Here is a 27,090-nt window from a genome sequence, read left to right as displayed (position 1 = left end):
TGTGATCGTCTGCGAAGAATCCACGTAGAGGTTTGCGGTTGCTTATGTTTCCTTTCTACTGTCTTCCCAGGTTGTCATCCTAGAGGATTATGCAGATCCATTTGATGCTAAACAGACTTCTAGTGTCCAGGTGGCCCCGGAGAAGGTGACGGAGAACGATGGTTATATGGAACCCTATGAGGCACAAAAGATGATGGCAGGTATGGGGTCTGCTTATCCACCAGTAAGATGTGGTGGTTTAGTGTTAAAAATATTTGTTCATAAATTTTGCTGTAATAAATTGTTTGGTTTTCATTATTTTGAATTTCATTCATTGGCTTAGTTTGGTCTTTTAATAATCTTTGTTTTTAGTATACATTTCTGCATCAACTTTCTGGGCCTTTAACTTCCAACATATGTTCCCAAACAGCTCTGTTTTGCTGCCGTTGATCACCCGTGCATTGTGTCCCCTTTAGCAGATTCTGTGCATTAGAGGGGTGTCATTTTCTTCTTCTCCCCTGTACCCACCAGGAGGCTTCTGTTCGCCCATTCCCACTAGCCTTGCTTCCATCTCTCTTCTCAAAAGCCATCACAAAATATCATCATACTCTTTTATTTTTTTCTTCTCTCTGGTATGCCCTGCCCTCTTAACCCCTTCATCCAATCCTGACCTCATGTGGCGATGAGGAAGTTTACCTCTTCCTCACTTAACACCGTAGAAGCAATCTGTTCATATCGCCTTCTTGCATTCTGATTTATTCACTTGAAGCGCTTTTAGATTCCGTTGTAATTTTTCAGTATTTTGTCCACAAAATTCATGGACAGTGTAGAAGTACTAATCGGGCTCACCCCCTGTATGGAATATTTTGTGTCTTTAAAATGGATGATTCCCAAAAATGAGCTGAAATAGTTGCCTACCACAATCGATCAAACTAAATGTTTGAATGTCACTCGAAGGAGCTAATTTTACGTAACATACTGCAAATTTCATGAGGTTTTGGATGACAAGTTTTTTTGTCGGGTACCAAGATGGATGTCATTGTTGTGCCAATAAGAGAGGCAATGTATGTAATATCAGACCTTCATGCATATGTCCAAGAGGCCAAGAATACAATGATCCATTTGTCAAAGCTTGGATTATGAATCTATGAGAGGAGACCAGTATTTAGGCGAGGTGCTGTCAAAAATTACCAGCAATAAATAATAAAAGATGTGCCAATACTGTGAATGATTTCAAACTAAATGTTCTAAACACATACGAACTAAACAAGATGTCTTGATCTCACATGTGTGAGCAGAATTAATCCTTTATTTTTTAACAAATAGTTTTTTCATAAGTTTGGTTTGTGATTTCACCAACTTTACAAGTTATAAGACCTTATGTACACAACATTTACAAAAATACAACCATAATAAGTCACAAAAAGGTTCAATACATTTATAATCAACATTCATTCATACCACAATCACCCTATATCTAAGACAACAACAGACACACATACAATTTTACACTGGAATATCAATATTCACAGGAAGCCATATATACATTTTTCAATTTATACAAAACAGTTTGATATAACTTTTGGCTATAAATAGTCTACGCGTTTCGAACTCTTTGCTGGTGATAGAGTTCTCATCAGGGCCAGAATCTAAATTAACTAGACTAAAGAAAAAACAAATTTGCACTGACCTCCATGGTCATTTTCTTCTTCAACATTTGAGGGCTGACACAATTCCTGGTGGTCTTCAGATGAAAAATGTACCTGTAATTTTTACGGAGGATCCCCTTTACAAAAAAGGTTACAGCTACATCAAGACCAAATGTAGTCGTGATCTAATGGTACTTACGGTAGAAATGGCTCAAAGACTCTCAAAAACTCAATTGGAGGAAATTGAAGCCTTAGAAACTGCCATCTCGACAAATCAATTGATAACAGACTCTAAAACGTTATTGGAGAAAGTACAAAAAGAGATTGGTGAATTTAGGGATTATACTATAAATCAGAAAACCACGCAGTTTGAAAAGGATAAAAGAACTTCAATTTAGAAAAAGTATACCCCTTCCTTCAATCTGATTTCTACTCTAGACCAGAGGCTTATAGACATCTACAGGAATACCAGGGAAGATCCCAAAACAAGTTTATTACATTTTCAGACACATCCTCCTCTGGGAGTGGGAGTGAGGAAGACAATTCAACACCCCGGAGAAATAATAACAGACGAGGAGGATTCCACCAACAACACCAAGGGACTTTTTTTAGGGAGAGGCCAGACAAAAGATTAATTCTGCTCACACATGTGAGATCAAGACATCTTGTTTAGTTCGGATGTGTTTAGAACATTTAGCTTGAAATCATTCACAGTATTGGCACTTCGTTTGTTATTTATTGCTTGTGGCTAAGCCATGCTGTTGGGAGCCTTGACCCAGTGGTGGTTTTTTTGTTGTCAAAAATTACCAGCATTTAACAAACTGCACAGTTGGTTCCATACATGCCATTGAGCAGAAGAGATATTTCTGTGATAGAATATCATGGTTCGCTTAAGATCTATATATACAGCTCAAAAAGTAGTGGATGCAATGCTTGAATGAATCTAGGAAACTGCTAATCACCCATACAGTATACTACCGGTCTGTAATTTTTACTCATTGGCTCCATTGCAGACAGTGAATGTCTGCAGGCTTGCATTGACATGAATGAGTCTAAATTTCGTTTTCCGGCCAGTGCAAGGCGAAGAAAAGGTTTACATCACTCGTAGCAGAATATCAATTAGTTCTGAACTACACGTCGTACATTTGCAGTTCCATTCTAGTGTTGTTTCTTTGTTACTTTTGGTCTTTTTGACGGTGATTCCTCAGATTGATTTGCACTTAACTAAAGGCACATCAGATGTGTTTTTAAATGGTCGGGGCTTTTATAACCACTTCATGCAGCTTCGCTGCCGAGGATGATGTTCTCCCTATATTCTGCTTGGTGTTGTGCAGCCAAGTATTTGTCGTACTGAAATTGATCTCTATGTTATCAAAGTTTCTGTGGAAGAGGTTGAAGACATCTAGAATGGAGGAATTAGATTCTTTCCTGTCCACTCAGGCATAAATGCAATAGGATACGGTCTTTAAAATCACTTCAGGTTCCAATAGAACTGGCAAAAGATTAGGATTCCGTTCTTTATCAGCATTAGGACAACATGTCATGAACTTTAATGCTTAATCCTATAGTCGAATTGTACATTTATTTGTTGCGGGTGGTTCACAATAGACTACTCGCTTATTTAAGAAAATAGACCTTCTCATTCTGTAGAGGCAGAAGCAGCTCAGTGGGAGGGTGGGTTTGCAGGTGGAATGGTGGTCTGTGGGGGCTAGCAAGTGTTCATTTCAAGGTCCAGGATAAAATTGATAAGATGGGGTAAAAGAAAGTGTGGGTCCTGCAAAGACAATCTGTCCTCTAAGTATATTTCCATACCTTCAAATGTGTAAAATTAATATGGGACATACTGCAAAAACCTATTGAATCACAGAGGGGTACAATTAAAACAGAAGGGGGAGAATGTCTCTGTAATGGACACATTTCCAAAGCTTATCACAAGACCCCTTAACAGGTTTTGGTGGCATTTCTAGAACATGCCCCATAGCCCAAGGTAGAGTGGCTGTCATCAGAATACAGAGCTAGGTTCAAATTATTGAGCATAGTCTTTAAAGCTGCCAAGTGCTCCTCCACCAAATATATCTCCTACGCCCACAACCATTACTTTATGCCATAACCACATGAAACCAGTCCAGAGCTTCAGTTCCCTCACAACCCTCCCTGTGCCAGACCAAGGTTACGATAATTCACTTACCCTGGGGCATTGGAATGCGCTTCCAGCTGACCTGTGAGCAGTACCTTCCCCCCCCTGCTCTCGAAACTGCACTGAAAGTACACTGTCACAAACCAAAACATCCTTATGACTTATCTCCTGTTAATTTGCTTCTATGACCCTATTTCTGCCGCAACTTGTTGACTGTATATATGCGGACTATGTAAAAACGGTAACATATTATGCATGCATAATGAATCATACTCTTTCTGACCAGCCTCCATTGCCACTAGACACGCCCCAAGGCTCTATTCTCTCCCCGACATTGTTTAACTTCTCAATGGAACCATTTACTGAAATCCTCAAAAACTCCCACATCTCATACCACATGTAGGCTGCCAATACCCAACTGTATATGAAAATCACCTCCCCCATAGACTGCGATATCCCCAACAACACCCTGACTAAAACACAACACTGGCTAACCCATAACCACTTTAAACTCAATGCCTCCACACCACCACCACAACTGTCAAAGACTGGCTCCCCCTTCACACTGCCCTGAATTGCACCCCACACAGCATTGACTGCCAAAGTCCTAGATATAACCTTGGACAATGACCTCTCGATGCAAAAACACGTCAGTGCTATCACTAGAGGCTTCACCTTCTTAGTAAGCTAAAACCTTTCCTCACTCCGGCTGACTTTACAACAGCAGTTCTAGCCCTTGTGCTTTCGAACTTAGACTATGGCAGTACTACTCTGGTGAGCCTCCCACGAACGTCACATGCACCATTAAAGGCTACACTGAATTCAGCAGCTAGGCTCAGCACCGGATCTAAAAGAAGTGTTCACATCACCCTGACCTTCAATTATTGAAATGGCTACCCTTAGAAGCTAGAATTAATTTCTAAATTCCTTGTATGACCCGCAAAGCGCTGCATTATAATACCCCCTCCTACCTGACCCAAAAAGGACTCCCGTCAGGTGGAAACAGATCTTCTAGAATCGGTAGCTCCTTAAGCAACAAACATTCAAGAAAAAGAAAACATACATCAGATCTTTCTCTGGAATTGCACCAAAAATATGGAACTCTCTCCCTAGCGAAATCAGATGCAACCCATCCACATCCATCTTTAGGAAGGAAGTAGAAATTTTACTATCCAAGAAATTAATGTTGCACTGATCACCGTCCTCCATCTCCCCCTGATATCTGTTTGTTGCCTCTAATCATGCGGGTATATATATGGTTGAGCCTGGACTTGCGCTAGTCTATAAACTCTTATGTTTATAGACTATATGCTCTGTTTACTTTGTGCAAGCATATGACTGCCTATTCTGTTAATAATTCTATTAATATATTATTTGTATATAATTTATTGTTATTTCTATGCTTATGTATTGTATTAAATGGTCTTCCTATTTTAGCCCATATTTTTGTATACTTCTGTAAAGCACTGTCACCTGAAAGGGTCATGTTTGCGCTATATAAAAAATAAATAAATGTGCTGTCCTATCATTTAACAACCTCCTGAAAACTGCCCTTTTTATGTGTAGTAGTTCTCCAGTCTGACCTGGAAATTATTTGTGGGTAGGTTTTGAGTAGACCTGCTTCTTGGGTGTGGGCGAGCCACAGAACGCTCAAGCCTGAAGCCTGGCTCTGGCTCAGCTTGAGGTCCTGTTGGAACCTCGAGCCCATAACAAGCCAATCTTTCTTGTGAATTCTGTTTTCTACACTCCCTCAAACCAGGATATGGCATTACAGTAAGAGCTGCAGACTTTGGAACAGAAGAACCAGGTTTGAGTCTGTCACCTCAATATCCTGTGATTCTAGGCAAATCCCTTAATCTCCCCGTGCTTTTAAACAATGCACCTGACAATGTGTAATGTAACTAGTGTTCATATAAGGCACTCTAATTCCTTTGGGTCTAATTCACACTATTACAAACTTCAGAATAATTCACAAAGGTGAAAGGAAAGTCTTAACATAAGGAAAGACCAATAGATACACATTTCCGAGCTAATTTGTACAAAGTGCAACCAGAAATATTGAATGAATTGTGCCTTCCTCCAAAAAATTGTTTGATTTTAGGCAAATATTTTAGTTCACCAAAACATTTTTCTGCATTATCTTGTATGAAGGCACTTTCAAATAGGTGAGTTCAGAATTCCAGTTGCACTAAAACATATTAAGCTTGATTTAGTAGAATGTAATGCTGCTTTGTAATAATCTGGGCCTTGTACAGGGTTTACATGACAATTGTCTTGCCTCTTAGTGCACTACTGGTTTGTTTTAAAGCCATGAGTTTTAATAAGTACTTCTCAGTGCAGTGCTGTAATGTGACGTATTAATGTCGAAGCTTCACATGTTAAAGAAATAACCTATTTGGAACTTTTTATGCAACTTTACAATATTTTATGTGATTTTTATTGTGTGATTCACATAGCATCAAATCGCAAAAACCATGACAGGTATCCACAGTGGGGAACCAGAAGCTATAAGGTCTCAAGGGTGAACTGGCTTCTAAGCTGGACCTGTCTTACACACAAAAGCCACCCTAGTAATTTTCTTTTTTTATAATCTACCACATTTTGTACATGTTAATACTTTCCATCCTACTCCTAGACACGCACAAAAGTATGACAGGATGTCTTCAAACATCACCAGGTGTTGTGCTTCATCATAGGATTCACATAGCAAACATTTTCAGGGTTGGTCTTGTGCACGGGCTCGAAGATCCGAGCCAGACCCTTGGCTCAGCTCTCCAGTAAATGTATTGGCTTGCCCATCTCTATTGCTTAAATCCAAATACTCTGTGAAGTCTGTTGATTGATCGCTCAAAGCCAAGGATTGCAAACATCTTCGGGCGGGATTGGTGAAAGGCTGATTTGGGTTGGTCGTTTGCTGTTTAGGATTAGCCTATCGAGGGAGCTAGGCTGACATACCTCTACCCCATTGGCCATGCAGGTCCTTCCCGGATGCTTGCTGCCTATTAACCCCTCCCATGCTCGTGACTGAACCGTTCCGTCACGAGCCTCGGGTGGGCTATGCTGGTGATGGAACGGTTCCGTCACGGCCCGCGCGCCGCGCCTGCTCGGCGCGAATTCTGCGCCTGCGCGGCGCGTTCTAATGAGCGGGCGGGGCCGTGACGGAACCGTTCCGGCACAAGCATAGCTCACCCGCGTGCCGTGACTGAGCGGTTCCGTCACGAGCACAGGACCGCCACGCGGCCCCCACACCCTCTTAGCACTGCGGCAGAATAGCCGCCGCAGTGAAGGGGTTTATATCTTATGTGAAGGTTTTCTCTGCTGCAGCTGCTCCTTTGTCTACAATATTTCAAGACCTTTAAATACTGTTATAACGAAATTCATGTTTTAGTCTTAGTCCATTATTGCCGGGTTGTTTTCTTTAATGTTTATTCTGTTATTTCTGGCCTAACCCATTTCTTGTTCCTTACGACCACCTGGCATTCACATGAGGTCAACTTTGTACATATGTATTTTACTCTTGCTTTAACCTAACGCTGACACCTTTTATTTCTTACAATATAAATATGCAATTTATTAGCTTCGTAACTGCATATATGTAACTTGTTGGCTTGCTGAAACCTATCTTGTGTACTTTGGTAACTGTATATACGGAACTTGTTTGTGAGTTTAGCCTTTCTTGTGTACCTTTTGTAACTTAACTGGTTCTTTTGTAAAGCGCCCTGACACATTTACGTTAAGTTTGCGCTATATAAAACTGCATTAAATAAATAAAAATAAAATAATGCTGTAAGAGCTTTTAGAACTTTTAAGTGGTGGGCAAATGAGGGGAAACCCCTCACACCATTAGCATCCCAATTCTAGGGCGGAAATGGACGTCCTGGGTGGGTCCCTCAGTCGGATTTAGTGTTTCCATATTTTGAGGCGCGCATTTCTCGAATCTTGACGTATCACACACACCTTTTGAAATTGGCAGCTCACGCTGTGCCACACTTATTGATGTCCAGCAGGGTTTCTAGAGACTTTCCGGTGCAATTACACATTTGATGTCACACTCCTTAGTTTTAGGGCCTGTGATATGTTGTGCAGTAAAAGCCAGGATGCCCTCTCGCCATTTGGCAGCCGCTGCTATAGCTGCCTGGCCGACGGGCTGTAACACAGCAATACAGAATTAAGTGGCCAGAACTGTCCACTCGATGCAGACATCTGGGCCCGTGACAGCTGTTTGCAATAAAGCGAGTCCGAGAGGGGCTGTCCGGCTGCAGCCTGCAGGGCCTCGAATGCTTCATTTACAGCCCAATGACCCCTGCGGGCGGCCATGAAATCAATATTGGTCTTCGGCTCTGCGCGCTGGCAGCTTCCTTCCTGTCGGGCCGGCGGGAGTCGGATTGACGGGTCCCGTCTGTCACTTGGCCCTACACTTGACTTGCCCCCGAGGACGTCATCGTGCACTTACCGCTCTCACTCCACAAACAAGTCTGCCAATCCCCGGGAGATCCCCCAGCCCCATTTTACTCACATGCACAGGGCCATTAAAGGTTGATGGAACAGTCGTCGTCTCTATTGTTAGTAAATAATAAAATGTTTGTCTTGGGAAGAGTTATTTTTTTGCAAGATGGTACTGGTGTTCCTCGCCTGTACTATGTCCTGAAGACTAAGCACTACATTCGAGAAACACAGTAGGTTACACATTTTTTTTTTTTTTAAAAGACCCTGGTTTGAATTTGTCACTGTTGATTTTCAAGAGCTGTGAGTTTATGATATACTTACATATATTTTACATTGAGAGTTCTTTCCTGTGTGTAGCCCACTGCGACTGTTTCCTGTAGCCAGTGACAGGAGTCCAGAACTGGCAAAGTCAACTGGCCTCTAGCCATTTGGCTGTCGGTGCCTATTTTTTTTTTTATCTTGGGCTTTGCAAATCTGTTTCATTGGAGTAGCCAATGGACCTCTATTAATCTGAAGATTGGTATATTTGCTATTCCAAACACCCACATTACTATAGTAGTCCGTGGCACTGAAGTGAGTTACTTTGTGTGTGTATGTGTTCCTTTTGACAAGGCAGAATTCCATCACTCAGTGATGTTAGCCAATGGCTCAACTGGGCTCACCCGCTGCTGTATGCTACAGTGGGCGAAAGAAAAAGCTGAGTGACACAATAACAGACCAATGGATGTAGCGTGCTAGGTAAATGTCCCTATACCTAAACTGTACATATAACTTTAATAAAATCAAAAGCTCTTGGCTAATGCCTGACATAAAGCTGAATTTGGTAGTGGTGTGGCAGTGTCCCTCTTCAAGTATCGCCGTGTAGCCAGTCAGAGAGCATGCGGATTGACCCCTAAGCATAACCAAAATATGCTACAAACAAGTTGGTTTAGGCTTCATGTAGTAAACTGGGAAGGGGGTGTCCTCTCTATTCACTCTTGGCAAAAGAGCAACATGTACAGTCAGTTTCCATAATATTGAAAGAAGTATGTTAAGAAAGCGGACGGGGACAGGTGGTAAATTGCAAATAATATATGACAGGCTGTCCTTTTTTATACACTTCATGTTACTTCATAACATCGTAGCGAGCTGCTGCAGGGAGATACAGTAACACAGAAATAAGACTATCCCAAAGTTGACAAGCCCCGACACAGGCCTCAATACTCCATCCTGTTTTTTTTCTTCTTTTTAGCATACACCCAACAACGGATTGTTCATTAATGGGCGTTACTCTTAATTTACTTTTAGCTAATGTTCGTCCAAATGCAACAGCTTCTGAGATCTGGTTCAGATACTTATTCAATAATTGTTCACTTCTGAGTTTTTCATTACGCTGCGTGTTGCCTTTCGGTTACTTTGCAATGCTCGACAGATGTAGGAAAATGGCAGCTCAGTGAAATGAGGGAATGTTATAGTCCAGTTTGACAGTGCTAGTGATCTAGAAAATAACTACTGTCCGAAAAGAAGCTTAGACCTTCAAGCAATCAATACTAGTGCTTCACCGACATTGCGTGGAGAGAGGATGTTCTTTCCTTTCTGCTTCAAAATTGCTAGGCGACAGATAATCTGTACCTTGTGGCACAGGCAGCTGGAAATGCATATTATATGCAGTGTTAGGCAGGTTATATCCATAGAAACCTATATAGCAGGTCTTTGGTTTGATTACAGTTGTTAAAGCAGTCTTTTCTTGTCTTTGCTGCCAGGTGCTCAATTCAAAATCAGAGCTCTTCACTGCTGCAGCGGTGTTGGTGCTGTGCTCTATCCCCTACCGGAGCTCTCGCTACTCGTCCACCCCTCTGCCACTCATCGTTGCTGGTCTCAGCCACCATTGTCACTTTCCATGCACATTGTCTTCACCTGCTCCCACAGACCCCAACGTGCTGGTGGCAGGATCGTGCCACACCCAGCTGCACTGGTACACACAGCAGTAGTTTCCACTGCAACATGGCTATACCGTTGACCCCACCAAACCAAGGGCTCTCCCATGGCATCGTTCTTCCTTGCTCATGGGCGCTGTCTGTGTAGTCCTGCTTCTCGTGCTGGCTGTTCCGTTGGTGGGGCCAAATCTTTCAGCACCACCTGTTGTTGACTTCCCAATGATACTTTTCCTCCCTGCTTGTCTCTTGGCCACTATGTTGCACAGCCTTATCCTAGTTAAATCACAGGTCCCTCTTCAAGAACACTTCCCACTCACTGTATGCTTACCGGGGGTGTTACTCCCGTGACCAGCTCCTCTAGTGTCTTCTGCTAGTTCTGAGGCACCATAAGCGGTTAAGCACCCGGAACACCCACGCTGGTTAAACCACAGGTCCTGCTCCTAGAACACTTCCCACTCACTGTATGCTTACCGGGGGTGTTACTCCCATGACAAGCTCCTCTGTTGTCTTCTGCTTGTTCTGAGGCACCATAAGCGGTTGAGCACCTGGAACACCCACGCCCCCCTCTGCCTGTACATACTTCACAATTATGTGGTTGCCAATCCGAATATCTCTGGCTTCAAGAAAAGTCAGAGACGGTCATTTTGGCGTCAATTACCTTTTTGTATTGTGGCACAGCTCTGTATCACCACTGTGATGTAGTCATCTGTTGTTTCAACCGTTGGTAGACATCTCAGAGTAATAATGTATTTACAGTTTTGAGGGCTTTCTAAAGGAAGATGACTACATGGGCCTCGTTTGTACCCTCTGCGCTCACCGACAGCACTTTGAATATACAGGATAGTAAAGAAAAATTCCTATTTGACTATGTCAAATCAAGAAGTTCCCAACCTCCTAAACTGGGCATTATCATTCCTCTCCACTTTGATCCTTAGTTCAGCTTGGTCAGGTACCTAAGACCAGCTACACCTCCATTAACCAAGATTTCAGGAGCTTCATTCTTTCATAAGGTTGTGGCAACACATTTGTTTCATATTCAGTACCAGAAATCCAACAATCTCCCATCCTGTTTTAAAGATCATCAGGTACCCCATCACTGGGTTCCTGCAAATGCTCTTTGTAACAACCACGCCTATATACATCCTTATCCAAAAGCTCGTTTAAAGCGCTATACAAAAGACACATATGTAATCAACATATTATGTGATGGGAACAGATTGGTAAGGACAAATTAGTTCAAGAAAGTTTCTCTTACACTTTCGTTCTGTTTGTATTTATCCCACGATAGGACACAGTAATCACAATAAGCACATAAGTGGACAAAATGTCTTTCTCCTGACATTAATTTCGGACGAACGTCGCCCTCACTCCTTCTCTCAAGCCTCTCACCACTTTAATGCAACTCCTCACTCTTTCATTTTACTTTGATTTCTAGTATAAAAAAAAATCTTGAAATCAAGTACAACTTTAACTTTCCCTCCAAAGTATTTTTCAGGTTTTTTGAAAGTTACTTGGTAAAGATCTAACTGTGCCTCCCTTGCTTCCCCTTTAGTCAGTGAGGGATCAGGTACATTTTCAAAGACTATTCTGCCATTAGTACCACGGTTATGCAATAATATATACTGTTTGAATAGGCGGGAATTCCACCCCCATTGCTACATTAATAGTGAATAGAAAAGCTTTACTAAATATTTAAATGGGACAATTGCTTCACCTATATCACCCAAAAAGGGTGTGTACTGTGACATATCTGAAGTAGCCATGATGTGGGGGAAAGGGTAGATAGATACAATAAGCTTGAGGAGTAGAACCAGTAATTCGATAAATACCAAACCTAGAAGAAACATGTAAGATGTCGATCCCAAGAACAGTATTCCTAGCAATATAAAGCCAAACTTCGATAGGTATTATGAACAGTTGTATTACAGGACAGAGTAAGCAAGCTTAAATCTGTGATTGAATCGAGAGAAACAAACAATGGAGTACTCCACTTTCTTGTTATGGGATCAGATGTGGGCCTTCTTTTAATGTAGGACCCTGCAGGAAATAGTAATAGGGTCCTGAGGTGTAGAGATTTAAGGCAAGTCTAAATGTTCAATGATGTACTACCTCTGAAGCAGGTCGGCTGCACTCAGTGGAAGGAGGTAAAATGTTGGTCCCCTGGCTTTCGTACAGGGACTCGGCAGTAGCCAGTTATCAAAGTACTGAGGATGCCTGACGGCATCCTCAGTGCTTTGAACTGACAATGAGGTGCAATTCACTACAGAGGAAATTAAGGGATTCTTGGTGGATTTATCCATGTCACCTCAGAACTGCATTATATTGTCCCAGAGCCAATGACCTGTAGAGTGTGTCAACAGAATGCTGTAGAGCGGTCTTCAACTTGATTCTGCTGCTCACAATCCCATTGATAAGTCTCTTCAAAATACGCTGCGGTTTACCACACCACTCCCAGCTCGGTCATTGGCGTCCCCCCCCGTCATACCTCTCAAGGGCAGAGGTACAAAATTAACCGCTAATTGGTTGCATAAAGGAGACCCGGTGGGGGTTCACAGAGATATAATGAATGAATAAGTGACTGAACACAAATGGCTTATTAAAAAAGATATGACCCCGGATTTAGAGTGAAGTAAAGGATGGTGTGTAGGAAAGTGGGTGAATGTCAAGAATCCCAAGACTGTGTGAAATAAGATCAGCAAGTTAACTAAACCCTTGAGAATCACACCGGTTAAACTGAATGTGGTTGTCCTTATGCACTTGGAGCATGGACAGGTTATTCAAGTCCCCCAGTATGTGTGTTGGAACTGAGCAGTACTTCGAACAAGCTGGAGGTGCATATTATACATATGTCAAAGTGTCAAAACTATGAGAAATCCATAAAAACCTGGATGACACAAGGGCTATGAGTCAATCTACTCTTCTTTTCTCCATTTACCAATGTTTTTTTCTCCCTCTTTACAAGCCCTCTTCATCACTTCCCCTGCTGGAATGGAGAGGTGTTCTAGTTGGAAGTCTTCCGTGTCTAATCCCTTGTTTTCTATTGTTCCACTCCCGCCCCTCCCTTTGTTAGCATTGGAATGTTCTTTCCGATAACAATTGGAATGCTGGTGTGAGGTAGTGAAAGCTGTTAGCCCCGAGTATTGAATGGGGAGAGGGATGGGGGGTCACTGCAATGTATTTGCATACATCTAATTACCTGCTTGGTTTCTTCAGACCCCGTTGTAACAACTTGAGTTAAATTGGTTTTGAAAATAGAAGAGCGCGCCAGTCTTGAGTAGGTGCACAGTTGCATCTGTCTGTCTGTCGCAGACACATTGGTCATCATATACTTGAGCATTCAGGTGCCAACATCTGCTGGTTACTACTGAGGTTAGGAAGCTGGACAACATTTGAATGCACAGTTTGTTCACCACGCGTGGTTTCAAATGCCAGCAAACCCGAGCCTGCCCCACACACCGCGGATCGTTGGTTCTGAAAAGCATGAAACTTGGCCTGGCACACCGCCTGCTTAGAACACTTGAGTCACAAAGATGATCTAAAGTCATTGCATCCTTCTGATCACAGCGTGACCCCATCACCAAGGCTAAGGCGATAGAACAGGAGGGTGGTAAGCACTTTTATGAGCCAGACCCATTGGCTTTGCCACTGCTTGCTCACTTTCCAGGGAGAGGTGTGCAGGAGGGGGCGCCCAGTTATACGTTTGCCTTGACAGCGCTGGTTTCTGCAGGGCTTTACTGAGGCTGTGACCTGTAATGACATTTATTGCTTGTTTGCAGTGCGCGTCTGCGCCGGTTTGTTTCCCCAGCTACATCCTGCAGGCGCTGTGCGGTCGGGGCTATGATTGCCAAATAAAGATCAATCAGCGTTAATGCCGCGCTCGGAGCAGTATGGAGCTGTTTAGGAGAAGAGGTAATTGCTCTCTCCTTCCGAGTAATTTAATATTGTGTGCGGTTCAACTGGCGTCTGGGAGCCCGGCAGGGAGTGATTTCATAGGGCGCCTGCCCTGCTGGGAGGAGCGGCAGTGGGATGCGTCCATGGGCCGCACAACACCTTCCACCTTCTCTCCACTAATGCTTTTTCCAAATACTCTCCAAACTTGTCTCTTTCTCTTTAGTACTTATAGTGTGAACATATACAGGGCTTTGAGCAGGGTGAAAAATGTGGGGGGAGGAGGTCTTTGAAAACGGGCGTGGCCTGAAATGTGTGATCTAGAACCCCGAGCTCATACAGCGTGCCGATGACCAATATTTTGGTGACTCGGTGATTTTTCTATTTCTGCATCCTGACACCGCACACACAAATGAACACATGTACATAGAACATGCCAAACCTATTGGCTTTACCAATGCTTGTTTGTACCGATTTCTATTGTTTCAGATAAAGTTGTGAATACTTAGTATTGTAAATATTTCATTTCCAACGACTCTGGAAGGTTCTCCTGACAGTGTCACTCAATTTCTCCTGCACACGACTTTCCTCTGCAGTGTCTCATTGACCATTACCAGGTTCCTCTCTGCATCTTTCTAAAATACGTCCATCAGCATATCTCACAGTACATCTCCTTCCTCTTCATTACTGTCTTGACCATTGTGTCTCACATCTGCAAGCACATCAATTTCTTTCCCTTTAGCGCTGTGAATGTTCCAGCCGCTGCATTCCTCCTTCACGCCGGTCCCATGGAAGTACAGCTGCCTCCTGTGTAACCATTGCTCTGTGCCGTGCAAGGATTGGATGAGCATTTGTTGGAACTGGAAAGTCCCTCGCATGGTGATGGACATGCACCCCTGCCCGAGTGCCCAAACTTTAATGATTTCTGATGCGGATTTTTGTTGTCATGGGGAGCTCGAACCATGAGTGTGCGCCATGACATAGGCCTGTCTCATGGATTGTGGACTTTTTGGACCAGGGATGCCCAAAGCACTCCCTTCGTAGTGGTGAAAGGTAGCCTTTGCCATAAAGTAAGCATCACAAACTTGGTTGTGGTAGCAGCATACAGAGTAGTGATCAGTAGAAGTGAACAGGACCTCTTTACCTGTGTTACTGAAGTGAGGCCAACAGGCTCACTGGGATGCTGTGTGCTTAGCTAACCTTTGGCCTACATCGATTTGGTCTAGAGTGCTGTGCAGAGCGTGTCGTACACTTGTGCTGGGTGTATGTGTGCGCCTGTGAATGGTACACAATATATGAAAAATGTAGTGCTGTGCAGTGCACGTATATTATATGCACGTGTGGACGTATATGAATGGTATAATACGGATGTATGACGTTACAACGCATACTTTTACCACGCATACCATTACAACACGGTTTTTACCACGCAGTCCATTACAACGCATAGTGCTTTGGGGTGCTGGATAGTGAATAGTTTAATTTACTATTCCATCGCCAGTCCCCGTGGACACTAGGGAAGGTTATTGGATAGTAAATTAACCTATTCCCTATCCTAGAGCGCCCCCCCAGCGCAATGCGTTGTAATGGTATGCGTTGTAATGCCCGCGTTGTAATGGTAGTGCGTGGTAAAAGATTTGTTGTAAACGTTGTATACCGTATAATACAATTGAAGCTTCTGGGCCCTATTTTGGGCGGATATAAAAATTATTTTGGCGGACCCAGGACTAACTGGAGGAGCATGAAAAGGTAGAGGAATCCCCCGGGCCAGAATTATTGATTGGTTTATTTCCGTGAGCTGACTGGGACACACTGGCAGAAGGGAGAGCCAGGCTCTTCTGTACACTTCAGAGGATGCTCTTTGAGTCAGAGAAAGGTCACTAACAAGGTGCCTGGGCACATCTCTGAAAGGAGGTGGGGCTCATAAGAGAATCATAAAGAGTAAAGCTGCGGCCCTGGGGTTAACCTTTTGATACACCTATCACTGTAGCTGACATCCAGGTGTGAACTTCTAGTGACTCCCATGGACTGTGTTGGGTGCTATTTTAGAGTCTACTTTGCTGTGACAAAATGCTGTCTGCTCAGACGTGAGTCCCTTGCTCACTTTGCCACTGGATTCAAGCAAGCCGGGCTGAAGACGGCTGTAATGCCAGAAACCGGTCCCAGGAAGCTTGAAGCCGGTCCAGGGAAGGCATGGCTTGGCAGTTCGGGCTGGACTGTTCCCATGAGGCACAGGGTCAAACTGATTTGCATATGGCCATGTCTGAACTGGGGTGGCGGAGTGGGCTAAAGAACGGTGATGGATTAAATCCAGATCTATTGACTGGGTGTGAGTGTTTGATTGGTTCAGATGCTCCGTCCATCACCACCCCCTTTTGTACCGTCTGGAGTAAGGGCATGGCAAAGGAGATGGCACTTCAAAAGGAAGCAGACTCTCAACATACTTCAGACTCTAAATCACATTTGGTGTCTGGAAATGGACTATAAGAAGTGGAACTCAAGGCCCCCAAAGTTGTCAACTGCCAAGCATCTAGTCTGGCTGTGTGAGGAGGAGAAGCTTTGGAAGACTTCTGCCTGTGACAAGGACTGGGGGCCAAGACCTCCCAGTCTTCCTGCTAGTTGAAGGGATATTACTCAGGGACTACTAGATCACCTGCCCCTGGTGCACTATTAACTTCCTCTTTGCCATGACCGAAGAACTCTGTGAGGAAGAGGAGAGAGCTAGAGTGAGTGAGGTCCAGTGGGGATGTCCTGTAAATTGGATCTCTGTAGCGATATCTGTGGAGGAGGCAGCACCTGCACTGGTCAAGTTGTTGCTCATGTGCAGGGAAATGTTGGCATCCCCCGTATACCAGAAGAGGGCCGCTGTAAAGGGAGTAGTGATTGTTGCTTAACCGATTAGGTCATCACTGGCGTGCCAGCTGTATGTCGGTGACCCCATATGCTAGGTTGGGCTGCTGTGAAGAGTATTGCAATGCTGATCGGGTCATTCCCCTTATGCGTCGCGCAGTCGGCAACTATTTATGCCAGATGGGGCCACCATGAAGAAGTACGTCCATGCCGATAGGGCTGTAGCCAGATGTTGAGCAAAGTCAGTGACTCTGTAACCAGGGTGAAGATTGCTGCTGTGCTGACTGGGCCGTAGCCACTGTACAGAGTAGATAGAGAGATCACATATGCCAGGGGGCGCTGTGACCCGGGATCAGGCAAGAGGTGTGGTCTTGAGGAGACCAACGTTGTGAGCAGTATGCCACAGTGACTTAAGTGGGTCCAAGTCCTGACTGAGCACCAGCACCTGGAGCATCACAACCTTCCTCCCCCCACCCTACCTGCGGCGAGGATGACAAGAAACATACCTGCATCTCAGTAGCATTGATAATCTCCCCCCTCTGCCTCTGCAGCATCACATCTGAGGAGCTCTAGGACACCTGACATCACCCCTCCCAGGCTGTGTGTGAGGAACTTACCGGAGACAGCTGCTGCGGTTCAGCATAGGGGTGCGCGCTCGGGAACTCTGGTCGCTCAGATGCAACTGGTGCGGGTAACTCTGACTTACAGGCCGGACGACTTTAATAAAGAGTTAGAGTGGGACTCCCAAGACTCCGAATGGAGCTCATTTATTGCGGATGCTGAACATATTTTGAATTGTGAACCTGTGTTCACCTCCCTTGAAGAGTAAACCTGTGTTCACCTCCCTTTGTCTACCTCTTCCCCTCTACTCACCCTCCCCCCCACACTTTTCCATGATGCCTAGGAATGCTCGACCAGCTCTACCAATGCGAATCCAGTGCAGTTTGGGTATGTGGCACAGTTATTCAGTATCCATAGTAGGGCGGGCCTCGGGACATCAGGATCTAATTGGGGTTCTGACAGCAAGTATCCTGAAGACTTTTATAACCCACTAGTTGACACTGAAAAAACTCACACTGCCTTCAGTCTCAAAGAGTTGACTGTCTTGAGCTCCCTCCCATATCATGAACTCACAGAGACACAGAGAAGCGACTCTTCATACTAGAGAAAAAAGCAAACTTATTGAAATCCAGATGAAGTAAAATTGTAAATGTGAGCAGAGACAGCATTGCTGAGTTGAATTGCCTTAAGTATTTTTACCACGTATTTTCAAGAAAATCATTCTGTTTTTGCTTGCAAAGTCCATCAACATTGGGCCCGGGTTCGAAGTCCCACTTTAAACCCTAACGGTGCTTAGCACCGGCAGGACCAACCCCAAGCCCTGCATATATATGTATATAGATGGCAAAAGATGAGGTAATTGTGCTGGCACAGCTTAGTAATTGGACAGAGAAGAGAGAGTTGTGCTTCCTCTTTGGTTTTCATAGGCTTGCATCTGTGAATTGTTTTCATCCCCAAGCATGATGACATCCCTGGGCTTTCTGAATTTGCCCTCCCTTTTGGTGACTGCAAAGGAAGAAAGCTTCTTGCTGGAGTCACATATTTTTGCTCTCTTGCCCATAATGGTAGGCCCTTAATTGTTATAGGGTGCAGCCTTGCTACATACAGCATAGTAGTCCACGCTCCACAGGGCAAATCCTTATTCGAAATTGAATGGCCTTAATGTCAGTCTTAGTTGCCTAGCTCCGATTTGTTTGATTTTTCCATATCTGTGTTTTTGAACCACCACAGGAGCTTTTTGGCTTTGCTGTTGGTAGATTTGTCATTCTTCATGCTCTATATATGGCCTTCAAAATAAAGCAAAGTTTTAAATAGCATAAGTTTGCTGCCTTTCAATGCCACTTAGTATTCACTAGTAAAACTGTTGCAAAAATGTGGAGTATAAAACATCTATCTTGACAGGTTACTATTAACAAGCACCGGCAATGCCGGTCGCTCTCATTTGTATGTATAGGTAAGCAAAACCGATTGACATTGCCTATGCTTGGTGTGTCTTACAGTATATTCCCAAACGTTACTTTGTAAAGTTACACTGTCTGATATCTCGCTATTTATTACATGCCTTTGCATGTGGCTTGAAAAGCACCCTAGTATAGGCCTTCAAAATTGCGATGTATAAGCGTCTCAACACAGACAATGGGGCGCCCAGTAATTCAGTTACTAATAACTTCATCCTCATTGGATGTCACCTAATGTGCAGCTGGTCTGTATCCTCTACTACAAGCAATTGTACGACCATCCCTGCCACTCCCATTTGAGGACTGTGACAGTTGTGAACCACACGTGCCATCCAGCGGGAGGCATGAATTCTGAATCGGTTGCCTCAAGTTCTTGCATGGTAGATAGGTTTATATGGTCTCAGAGCAGCTGTGGGTTCCCGTGAATCATTTAGGACTGTAAATAACGGATACACAGTTGTTTTTATGAAATATATGGAACCTTGTTTGTAAATTTGGCTCACAGAGCACACTGACTTGCAGCTTTACTGCAATGATGAGTGTGTGAAAGGTTTCTTTTAGGTGTTAGCTCGGCTAGATAATGACCAACTTCATGGTCTTGCCTAACACTGTGCATGTACACTTTTCTACGAGGGGTATTGTATACAGTAAAGCGCTTGGAGCCCGCCCATTACTTACCATTTTCTGGCTTGATTGTTATTCTTTTTAGCTGCCTCCTAATTGGCCACTATTTGCCTCACGCCTCTACCTTTTATTTCTCCGGAGCATGAACCAGGTACTAATCGGTTTCATTTGATTAGTGTCCTACTGCTGTTCCTCTTCTGCACTCATTGAGATTCAAGGTAATTTGTTTTTCATTTTTGTAACCATTATTTCTACTTCCATGCTACATCTTTGGTTTGCTTTTAACTTTGGTCCTACAGGTTTGTTTGTTGTTGCTTAAATTTGTTTTGGAATTTGGCCCTTTCTTGTACAGCACTAAACAAATGGCACAGACTATTAAGGCAGTTGGTGACTTTGTTTTGCAGTTCAGCTCTTCCTTTTATAGCACCAAAGAAATGGCATGGGGTATTAAAGCGGTTCATGTGATTGCATGTGCTCGCAGGCTGCACCTCTACTCTGCGCATACAAAGTATGTGTTTGTTTAAAGTGTACATTACTCTGACACGGACTCCCATAGCCTTTCCAGGCAAGGAGTCCAGTCACATGCTTCAGGCCAGGCTGCCTCCAAGCAACGTAAACATTTTGGAAACATATGTGCCTTTTCAAACACAAAGTATGATGCAGATTATTAAAGTGGCACAACTTTGGTCAGTGCTGCAGTTAATAAATTTCACCTTAAAACGTTTTTCTGCAGTCTTATAGGTATTCCTCCTCTTCTCTGTGCAAAGTATGTGTCTGTTTAAAGCACTTGTTTTGTGCATCGCAGCAACTACCCACTTTCTCCTTTAACCCTCCCATGCTGGTGACGGAACCGCTCCGTCATCAGCCTTGGTCGCGCTGTGCTGGTGACGGAGCGGTTCCGTCACGGCCCGCTCGGCGCGCCTGCATGGCGCGGATTCCTCGCCTGCGCTGGACGTTCCATTGAGCGGGCGGGGCCGTGACAAAACCGCTCCGACCCAAGCACAGCGTGCCCAAGGCTTGTGACGGAGCGGTTCCGTCACGAGCATGGGCGCGCCGCTCGCCCCCCTCCCCCCTTAAAACCTGTACCCGAGACTTCAATCTCTTATGTATTCCACTAACAGCACATTCAGGTGCCCTATAGTTATATGGACTTGGGTGCAATAGATATAGCCAAACGACAGCTATACTCCAATCTACTCCACTGTACCCCAATCTACCCTGCTCAAGACTACCCCACAGCACCACACCCCACACCACTCCAGTCTATCCCAATCTACCCCTCTTCGCCCCATTCCAACCCACTACACTCCAATATACCCAACTTTAATCTACCACTGTATACTCCAATCTGCCACAGTCTACCCCACACCAATCTACCCCTCTCAACTCCACCCCAATCCAGTCTACCACACTCCACTCTTAACCTCACCAGTTCCAATCGAATGCAGTCCAATCTACCCCATTCCATGCCACTAATTTTCAGCCATGCTTGAGCAGCAGCCACACTGGTGTACAACGTGGCTTAAAAACTCTTTGCCAAAGCCAATAGCTCTTGCATAGCGAAATCTCTTCGCTTTGACAATGCTTGTTAAAATGTGTGGTATTTTTGTATGTCTTAGCATTGTATGATTTTACTGCTGCTGTTTTTATGGTGTGTTTTATGGTCTGCATTTAAGTATTTTTAATTTGTTTTATTTTGTTTGTTCAGGGAGTTCAAACCAACTTAGTCTCTGGAACTTCCTCCAGACTCTAAACCTTGGTTTTGCAGCCAGCCTTGTGTTCCATTTCGTTCTCATACCAGCGCTGCAGTTTAGTAGTCGGGTTAGCCATCCTCTTATTACTTATTTTATGAATTCTGCAGTGAGCTGCAGATCATGAGTTAGAATCCTGGTCCAAACAGCTCAGATTTTCATCCCTGTGATGTCGATACACTGAGTACCATAGGGGAAAGCAGCAGGATCTGAGGGTAATGACGTGCACATACTTTAATTGAAAGTAAACAGTTTCCCTACTTTTTGGTTAAAAGTCAACAGCCCCTGAATGGTTAATTCGGCCAGATGAGTTGCCTCGGCTGAAAGGGAAAGGAAGGGGCACTCCGGTTCTTTGGGGTCAATGGAGGAACACCGAGCTAGAGAAGAAACAACTCTTTTTGCCAACATGCCTGCTCTCTGAAAGAAATGTTAATGTGTGCAATTGGTCTATTTGCAAATGTAAAAAGCTGCTTAAAAGCAGGAATTGGTCTTAATTGATGAAATTACTCTAAGCTTCGTGATGGAAAAGATGTATTCTTGTTGAGAGGTAATTTAATGGTGTTAGCAGGCGATTTCTGGAGTGCCTGCTTTTAATGGACATTTATAAAAGAAAAAAATGTTTACGTGATCTAGTCTGGTTGCACATTACTTAAATCTATATTTTGAAGGCACTTTTTTATTCTTAAACCTAAATCTTTTTCTGCATTTTGGTGCAGACTATCACACTGTGTAATGCAAGTTTAAAATCATCACTTGCATATTCAGTGATTTCGGGCTGGGACCTTTTAGTACTAACCATACACAAGCCTCTATTCCGCATTGCACTAACCTTTCTGCTGTGCACACAGACCTCTCCAGTAAACGCATTAACTGATCGACTTTTATAATATAAAGTAGCGCATTTCAAACTGATTAGTTCACCTTGTGTTTATTTTTCATTCAAGGTACGTGCTTTATTCTGTATGTAATTACCGGAAATAGGAAGAACACAAAATAGTAACAGAATGTTTTGACATTTTTAGAGCCATGCATATGATCTCGCCCACACTCTCTGACTCAGCCCTCTTGCACCTAAGATCACAGTTACCTACTTGTTTTAATGGACTTTGACCACTGCAATAAATTTGTAATAGTAACAACTTACCTTACCTATAGTGCTTAAAAGTTGCAAAAATGGCATCAAACATTATATGAAGTCCGTTTCTTTTCAAAGATGTAAAATGATTCTATACGTTATCACCTCTTGCACGACTTGCGGCGTGCATGCTTTACAATTGTGTTCTACTCTGCATCTGTTGCTGCTCTCCACATCCGCAGCGTACAGTGTTCATCAGCTTCATGCCATGCCTGGTATGGATAACTTGTCAGGATTATCTCTATTTCCCAATCGGCATTTCCTGTAGTTTCCTCCAGATGTTTGCCAGACGTTTATTAGGATTGTGGTTCCTATCACATACCTCTTCCAAACACTTGCAGCATTTTCATGTATCCCATCCTGGTTTTCATAGTTAACATCCAATCCGATTGCCATTCATGTTTTTGGGCAAATATTGAACACAGTTTCCTTATCCCTGCTAACTCATTTCGGTTCACCTCTTTGTGTTTATCGCACGCATAGTTAGTGCTCAAGATCTCAAAGTCTTAAGATTTGTTTGCGGCTGGTAGCCTTCGTATCTCCACCCAATAATGCTTTATTTACTGGGCCCTAGTGCTATTGAATACTCCTAACTTTTCTATAGCTCTAAATTACCTAGCCCTAAAACCTTTCATTTCTACATTTGATGAACCTCTGCAAACAATCTAGTTATATATGTTTGAATCTCGTACAGTGTCCACCGCTATAGAAGCTGCAATGGCCCTATTGAGTAGGCATATCTATTTACTATAGACACACTTATTTGAATACTTATCCCCCATTTAGGGCTTTCGTCTAAGTTTTAGTATTTCTTCCAGGTTAGTTGTTTATTCTTCTGGCAACCTTTGTGCACTTGGCTAGACACAAAATTCAGTGGGTGGCAGGCGGGACTGTGGTAAGTGCTAAGTGACAGGAGCCCCTGGGGGCTTTCCTTTCTAGTGGAGGCGGAGGAGCGTTGCCCCACTTTGCAAAAAGGAAAAATAAACTGACAATAACGTATCCTTACAGTTATTTTATTTTTCCTATTGCATGCAACCTGTATGTAGTTTGGGGCAGGACGTGGCTGGCCATGGGAGGAGTGTTTTTCACTCCCACAGTGCGCATGAACTGTTTGGCCGGTCCTCTTGCGTACTTTGCATGCTCCTGCCAGGCTGCATTACACAGCCTGGCCAAGAACATGCACAGACTCCCTATCCACGGTGCTCAGACCAATCACAGCGCTGCATTGCAGGGTTGTGATTGGCTCAGGGATGCCTGTGTGCCTGGTGCTTCCTGCTGCACAGGCAGAAAGAAGAGGATGCAGGGGAGGCGGCGGCCGGCTGTTCTAAGGTAAGTGTGTTTGATTTTTTAATATTAACACACCCCGCCTTACCAGATTCGTCCGGTAGCAGCCGCTACTTGCAAAAAACCCAAAATCTATTTGTAAATACTTCCAGTATTAGATTGCAAATATCAACCATACATTACCCTACCATCAAAGTGCAAAATAGAAGTAGGCAAATTGTGGGTCATATTTAAACATTTGGACAACAATGCGGAGCTTGAGCGCGTGCCCAGTTGCGTACATTCGTTTTTTGCTAATTCAATTGGTATCTCTAATGTGTTTTTCGAATTACAAATATAGGACAACTCAACTTCCTCATAAATTAGTCTAGGACCATTTGTTTTCTGTGCCAGTTGCTTCAAAGCAGGCATATTAAGCCAGTCAGCATCCATGAGGAATGTACAATCACACAGCATCACCAAGTAAAATAACAGCCTCAAAAATATTTGTACATGTCGAAGCAAACACTTGAGACTGAAACAGAGCGCATTAGAGACACCGCAACAAGATGTCATCAGCCCGAAGGTTCTCTGACAGACCAGCAGCCTTCTAGGGCAGGATGCATGTCTTCGTGTCGTGTACCTGTGTACATAAAGAATAGGAAAGGTGATAAAATAACTGGTCGAGAGACGCTGTGTGGCATGAAAGGAGGGATTTTTTAAAGTACTAAACAAAGAACTTTACTAATTAGTGTGTAGCTCTTTACAAAGAGCAGGGTGGAATATTATATGATCAGGCATTGGCAAAGCCTACAGGCTTTGCCTAGGCGTGATCTATTGTCGCTTAGTTTTTTTTGTTTACTGCTATCATTTTGAAGTATGGTGGGGGACACAACTAATGCATGTCGAAGGAAGACCTGCCGAAATTGGAACTCGGTAACCAGGTTCAAGTCCTGGCGTTGGCTCAACATTCTAAATCCTGGGCAAATTGCTTAATCCCCCGTTGGTATGGAAGAAGAAAAAATAATGAATGTCTGTGTTTTGTAAATGGTGCTCATGTAAAGAACTCCGGTACCTTTAGGGACACGTGGGAGGTGGCTGAAGCAGGGGCTGGGTAAAACAACAGGGAGCAAGGAGGACGTGGTGGGTTAAAGCAGTGGGGGGGGGGGGGGGGGGTGTTCATTTAAAAAACAGCATATTTAACATTGGGAGGAGCGTGCAAAAAAACTAAACCAAATGAAAAAGTTTGTGTAATGTAAATGTAGCTCATGTAAGGCGCTCCAATGCCTTCTGGGACAAGAGTGAGGGCGCGGGAGGTCGCTGAATCAGTGGGTTGGGTAAAAGAAAGGAGAGCAGGGAGGAGGTTGTGGTGGGTTAAACGCAGCTGGAAGGAGGTTCAGTAAAAATAATGGTGGCCGATGGGGGTGGTGGGTTAAAACACCGGGCGGAGAGAAGACAAGCCTGCAGGGTCACTTTTGTGGAGTGCTCGATAACAAATAAAAAAGTACCTTCAGAGTATGTAGCCAGTGGAAGGACACTTTGCATGACCAGGCAAAGCATAGCAAGAAGCCTGGAAAGTGATAGCATATGATATGTACTTACCATACTCAATGGGAAGCGTGTAAATTAGAACGACCTTGTAATCAACGAATGGTAAGTAAAGGCAAGTATTGAGTGGGCTGTAAGCTGCTTTTACGACTTTTTTTTATTACGAGGGACTTCACAAACACAGCGCAATCGCTGTGCAGGCGAAACTTAAAAAGGAATGGAGAGAGAATCAACCTACCTACAAGGAATCCACCATCATCTCAAAGAGTAGAAGTAGAAATACAATATGATCTCCCCACTTCTGACTATACTCCTTCAGCCACGCAGAAGGTTTATGGTGAGGTTTCCCAATGTGGGTATAGGCTTAGAATGAGGTTGTGACTTCTGTTTACGAGACGGTAGCAAGCCTACATAGGTGCAGGCATTGCAGCTGCAGTATATTGGAATGTCCCTTTTCTCTCTGCAGGATGAAGTAAGGGGTCTGTTATAGTGTCTTTTGGATGAGGAGATATTTTTTATTGGCAGTGCTTCTAGTACACCCTGTACCACTGGATGAAGGTAGTGGGTCTGTCAGAGTGTGTTATGACTCCGGAGATCCTCCTGTTGGTAGTGTTTGTAGTGTGTTCGTCTCACTGCTAAAAGTTAGCTCTGTCAGAGTGTGGTCTGGCTTCTGAGGTCATGCTGGTAGTATTTTAAGTGAGCCAGTCCATCTGACTCCTGGCTCCTGAGATCTTCTTGGTACTGTTGTTATTGCATCCTGTCCCTCTGTAGGAAGGTGGATGGTATGTTTGTGTGCATTCTAGCTTCTAAGATCCTTCTGTTGGTAGTGTTTTAGTGCTCCCTGTCACTCTGCAGGAAGGGGGTGGGTCTGTCCGGGTGCATCCTGGCTTCTTAGATCTTACATTTGGTAGTGTTTCTTGCCAGATTGGAGGAGAATAGGCATACCTGACCAACAGGCAGAGGCATTATGAACTGAGCTGCAACTTTAATGTGGAAGAAACCCTACCCAGGTCATGGGAGTTTTTGGTCCATTGTAAAAAGACCTAGTGATGCAATACTGATACTTTTTCTCCTAACTTAGCTATTCAGGTATTCAGCGGACCCAACACAGTGACTCCGTAACATCTCGGAAGAGATATTGATGGGTTTTAATGGACAGTTTGCGGCACATGAAAACAGTTCACTCCCTTGTTCCATTTGTATCTTTTCGTACAGTGATGTTGCTAGCCACTAACAGAACTATGTCACACTGTTTCCAACCATGCATCTGTGCGGGACTTTTAGTCATTTGGGTCTGCTGTTCACATTTACAGGTGTTTCATTCTGACTGTTTTTCTCTGATTTTTACTACACTATGTTCGCCAGTGGTTGAATTTTTATGACATGGCGCCTCTCTAATTCTTAGATGTTTTTAATACTTGGTTTTCTCCCCACTCAAACCAGTACACACAACACTCGATACCTATGTGGCTTTGTTCTTGCCTTCTAAACCCTCAAAAATAAATATATAGGTTAATCACACCAACCCTCCTTTCCTCTGGCCCTCTGCCCTGTCCTGAAGGCAGTTCTGTGTAATGTTTACAGCAGCGCGTCAGTGGTTTGATCATACACAGTACTGAACTCTGGTTAGTTAATGAATTCTAAAGATTATTAACGGCCTGATGAAGGACATCATCCTAAACGCACTGGGGAGAATGAATTAATGAGCAAGATGATCATAAAAATGTACAGTGTTGAACATGCATTATCAAGAAAACACGTTGGTATAAATACAGTGTATAATAAACAATTAATAAGCAAAAGAGCTTTATGATAGAAACCTATGGGCTGAATTGAATTAATTGGACTTTGCAGTTGGCTGTAGCATAGCAGTGGGTTTGAGATCC

The 27,090-nt window shown here is 43.7% G+C and overlaps 1 protein-coding gene across 3 annotated transcripts in view; it reads left to right on the top strand.

Annotated features, from left to right (window-relative positions):
• The window catches only part of SHF (Src homology 2 domain containing F), a 370,081-nt gene that overhangs the window by 148,485 nt on the left and 194,506 nt on the right, over positions 1-27,090 (top strand). For all 3 annotated transcript variants that reach the window (XR_015309165.1, XM_086959174.1, XM_086959173.1), the window contains exon 2: positions 71-200. Coding sequence is in view for 2 of the 3 variants with exons in the window: in XM_086959174.1 (XP_086815300.1) it covers positions 71-200 (130 nt within the window). In the remaining variant the exon portion in view is untranslated. The remainder of the gene's footprint in view (positions 1-70; positions 201-27,090) is intronic.

The sequence above is a fragment of the Lissotriton vulgaris genome, chromosome 2_2 (assembly GCF_964263255.1).
Source record: "Lissotriton vulgaris chromosome 2_2, aLisVul1.2, whole genome shotgun sequence".
In the NCBI taxonomy this organism is placed as follows: domain Eukaryota; kingdom Metazoa; phylum Chordata; class Amphibia; order Caudata; family Salamandridae; genus Lissotriton; species Lissotriton vulgaris.
The sequence above is the reverse complement of the archived record's forward strand: the minus strand, read 5'-3'. Positions and strand labels throughout refer to the sequence as shown.